The 4,876-nt window shown below is 33.5% G+C and overlaps 1 protein-coding gene across 1 annotated transcript; it reads right to left on the bottom strand.

Moving 5' to 3' along the window:
• Positions 1-608: 608 nt before the first annotated feature.
• LOC123912926 (zinc transporter 11-like) lies at positions 609-3,084 on the bottom strand. Its single transcript, XM_045963522.1, has 3 exons — positions 2,597-3,084; positions 1,329-1,378; positions 609-1,215 (listed from the first exon to the last, which is right to left on the bottom strand). The coding sequence occupies exons 1-3, from the start codon at positions 3,060-3,062 to the stop codon at positions 685-687; spliced, it is 1,047 nt and encodes a 348-aa protein (XP_045819478.1). The 5' UTR covers positions 3,063-3,084; the 3' UTR covers positions 609-684.
• Positions 3,085-4,876: the final 1,792 nt, after the last annotated feature.

Here is a 4,876-nt window from a genome sequence, read left to right as displayed (position 1 = left end):
TTGATATGCAAGAGTCTAATAATGAAATCGAAATTCTTCACTTCTCCGAATTTAAAATATGCGAGTCAAGTAACTATTAAAAAGAAGAGTTACAGAATGATGGATACAAACAAACATAATAGAACCATCAAAATAAACTAGAAAATCAAACATCAAGTAGTGATGATGCTTAAGCCACATAAACATCTACTAAGCAATCAAGTGTATAAGAAAAAGCAGACTCCAACAAATAAAACGCTTTTAGTTCCACAAAATTTAAAAGAAAATTGTGATTAGTTTGATTGTACTCATGTAATGTCCTTGAATTTGAGGCTTATAATGGAAAAAAACAGTGTTTGAGGAGCTTTGTTAAGGGATTTCCTTTCTTACATTATGTATTAGTCTGTATTGCTCTAGTTTCAAATCCTTCAACCAACTAGGAAACTGCTAATTTCATCCACATGCTCAGACAGCTATAACAAAATCATCATAAATAGGCATTCGCAGCTTACGTTGGTCTCTATTTTTTAAACACAAAATGTAATGACTAATGAGGGACTCGGGCGGGACACAAAATGTGGTGCTAGCTAGGACTTCAAACACACACTGCACAATAAACAACTTAAGAGTAAAGACTAAGCAAATTTATTGTAGAATCAAGCTATTATTAATCAATACTATTATGCCTCTTATTTTTTAAGCATCTTAGGTATCCCATATCATAACAACAGCTATAACTCCTATTCCCAACGACACGGCAAGAAACTTCATATAAGGTGTATCAACCTTTGAATGTCTGTGAGCTACATAACCCTTTGCAAATAGATGGTTTATTGAAACATAGATAAACACACCACAAGCTAGACCCATAGATATAGCAAAAGTCCAATCAGCCACATGACCTTCTGTTGTGGAATCTAATACAATCCCAATGGCGACACCAATTGGACTAGAGATTGCAAAGGCGAAAGCATAGGTTGCAACTGATAGTAGAGATCGGTTAGGAGCCATTCGGAGGAGTGCAATGGCCATCGCAATGGCTGCAAATATCTTGTGCAAACAGATTGTCCATAAAGCTTTCCAAGCGTCTGCTTTTGTCTCAGAAACTCCAATTGCTAAACCCTCGAAAACTGAATGAGCACAAAGAGCGATTATGTATACATAGATAAATACGTATACATTATCTCCAATTGAAGTACTACATACATGATCCTGATCATTGGTCTCAGAAGAACCCTGTTAATTAGCATAGAAAACAAAGAAACTACAATTCAATAAGTCATTACAAGGATAAAACTTACGACTTTGTTCAGTTTTTTTTAACTTGTATAAAGCTACAAATACGTAACCTGATATTTTGACTGAGAAGTAACATTATTGCTCCTTCCTTTGTCTGCCCCTGCAACATGCACCAACAAAGAAAGTAGGTTTGTGTTAGACAAGGTGAACCTGAAGGATATATTCAAATTCAGTTTCATAATTTTTATATTGATGTCTTGTAGTAACAATGATGACAAACTCAAAATTTGTACTATACTATAGTATAAGTAAGTGGATTTAATAAAATCGAAAGGTATACTGCGCTATAGTAGTAAGGAAATGGATTATATCGAGTTAAGCTTTCATGCAATAAATCCAGTCATCTGATCAACCATAGAAGAAAATTTGACTGTTCATATTTCAAGTTTCTATTATTAATTCAATTTGGTGAAATCAGAACAATTGACTATGGTGACAACCTTTGGATAACTGTTGATATGACTATGGTGATCGCGGGAGGTTTTTAATGGACGAAATATGAATTCAAATGATAAGATTGCAATGTCAAAAATGGATTCCTTGCACTCATGTATTCATGGAAACATGAATCTCGATTGATAGACGAAGATCAGATGGTTCATATTATGAGTTTTATTTCAAAGAAGATTTGACAAGACAGTATGTATATGACCCGTCCGATCTTCATCCAACCATGGAGATGCGAATATGTGATTATTCACTCATGGTCTCCGGGTCACACAACTTTTGTAATGCTCTTTGTTGACATCTCATTATCACAAGGATACATAGATAAATAACTAAAAGGTTCTCTCAGTGTTGACCATGAAGGCTAAAACATAATACTATTGGGTCATCATGAATTCAAGTAGCTTCCGCTTATCAGTATATTATTTCTTGACGACTAACAAGATTGACTTTCGAGTTTAAGGTTTAATTTTGGTTCTAACACCTATAACATACATTTATTCAACAAAAACAAAAATCTAAAGTCTAAAATACTAAAATAAAACCCCCTAAATCACTTTATTCCTTAAAACACAAACCACCTATTTAGAACGTCTTATTTGAACTTATATACCGACTTAACCACTTTTGAGATGGTTTGGCAGAGCTTATTGAAACAACTAATATCATAAACACTTAATTTGCGGCTTATAGCATAAACACTTATCATAATCATAATATCATTATAATTATTTCATAATTAAAATAAAATAAAGTCAAACTATTTTCATAGAAACTATAAGCTATTTTCACAAGTCAATCACACAAGTGCTTATGCAATTACATAAGTTCAAATAAGACAAATCCAAATAGTCACATCACAAATACAAACCTTGAACTTCAACATCAGCAGCACCATGAGGCTTTTCCAAAAGAGAAGAAATAACACAATCAGCAAGCATAGTAATCAAATAACCAGCACAAGCTAACATGAAAGCAAAAGGGTACTCTTTTTTAGTCAAATCACCAAAAGTTTCATTTGCATCACTAAGAAAATGCATCAAAGCAGTTCCTAGAAACACTCCACCAGCAAACTGTGTCCCCAGAATCAAGAACCCTTCATTCCATCTCAATGCATAAGGTGAAATACCAGCAATGAAAGTAGCTAAAAAGATCAAAATTAAGCACCAAATTTTTGCTAGGATTAATGATTTTGAACTGAGGTTGTTAGTGGCTGCAGCGTCGGAGTCGGAGTCGGCGTCGCCATCGTCGCCGCCTCCACCGTGAGAAGAAACAGAGGAGAAGAAGAGAAGAAAGAGAAGAGAGAATAGGAAAAAGGTTCGAAGAGAGAAAGACATTGCGGAGAAAAAGAGTGTAAGAAAAGAACAAAACAGGTTTTTAAGGAGAGTTAGATAATTAATGAGAAGTTTAAATAGAAAAAAAATGTTAAATTACGGTTTAAGACAGATCTTAAGAATCAAATATAGAAAATATTGTGCATTGAATTTCTTAAACGTTTAAAATTTGTTTTTTTTTCCAACATAAATTTTCTATTTTTGGATTTCGTAGTAGAAGGAATCTTAATAAATCTAGTACTATGTTGATAACCATATTCTATTTATGATTTTTATATTTTTAAAAATAATATTAATTATCCGATACTTTTTCGATACAAGTATCGGGAGGTGTCGGACGAGTATTGGTATCGGATATGTATCGGACATTCGGACACATACTTCGTCATTTTTGGAGTATATGAGCTTCATAGTCTGACATTGTTTTATTCGTTGTCTTGTGCAACGCTTTTTTATTTGTCCGTCTTAGTGCGGTATTTGTTTCATTTGGAGTGATAGACTGATTCATTACAAATTCAAACAATGATATTCAAATCCTGTAATATAGCTTGAGTTAGAGGGCTATATGGCTACTATTACTAAGGCCAGTTTTCTCTCAAACTTTCAAATATCTTTTCAACATGTTGAAGAATTGATATTCTCAAAAGACCACGTATAGTCAAATTTTTGTGTATACTTGCAAATATCTTTTTTTCGGAGTTGAATATCATTAAAGACGGTAGATATTAAATTATTATTGACCTTTGGTCATATGTGGAAGAATTTAGATTACTAAAAATTTTATATGTATTTTTAGTGAGTATTTAACTATCAATATGTTTTGTATTATTGTTTTTTTTTAAAGGTTTTGTATTATTAAAAAAACTCAAGTATTTTTAAATATTTAATTTATATGCATAGAGCATAGTTAATTAATGTGCATTTTTTATATTATTTAATTTGTCTAATGATTCATTAATAAAATGTTTAATTTCATCATATCATATTTTATAAAGCTGTACAAATTAATTTGTCGAATTGTAAAGTTGGACAAATTATAAATTGTAATTAGCTAAAAAGATCAAAATAAACTGGAGACACTTTTCAACGGTGAAATCGGGAAAAGGTCACCGACACAGAGTTTCTACAAACTCAATTATCTACCGAATTTCTCAAGGAAATAACGGGGAGAAGGTCCCCGACATAAATCTTCTAATCATTCCAAGGTTCGCGAAGGCGAAAGAGGGGAGAAGACCCCCGACATACATATTACACAAAAAAACATGAGGTTCGCGAACGCGAAAACAGGGAGAAACAAACGGGGAGAAATAACGATTCAGTCCTCCCCGACAAAACATTAGTTGTAACGGGGAGAGGAAACATCGTTTCTCTCCCCGACACGAAGCGCAGAATTCCCAGAAATTCAAGGTTGTTGTTCATCATCTTCATCATTTTCCCATAAATCCTACGAACACTCATCGTGTTCTTCATCATTTCAAGAAAAACGCTACCATAATGCAAACACAGAAAGGGAGAAAAGCCAAAATCACGGCATAAAATCGGCATTTGATAGTGATTTTGCCACTATCAAACACCAAATCTCACTAAACTCAAGGATTAAAACCACCAACACGCAGTGGAAGATGGGTCACTAAAAACCTAAAACCCAAAAACAGAAACTTAAGCAGATCTAAAGGCGTAAAGCAACGAAGCACAACCAAGAGCAGAGAAAATGGAACGAAACGCTACATTACCTCTGTAGTTTGAAGATGAGAAAGCCTTTAGGAAGAGAAGAGATTTGCGCTCTATTGAATAAAAAAGCTTGAAAACTTGAAGGA

The sequence above is a fragment of the Trifolium pratense genome, linkage group LG3, assembly GCF_020283565.1.
Source record: "Trifolium pratense cultivar HEN17-A07 linkage group LG3, ARS_RC_1.1, whole genome shotgun sequence".
NCBI lineage: Eukaryota > Viridiplantae > Streptophyta > Magnoliopsida > Fabales > Fabaceae > Trifolium > Trifolium pratense.
The sequence above is the reverse complement of the archived record's forward strand: the minus strand, read 5'-3'. Positions and strand labels throughout refer to the sequence as shown.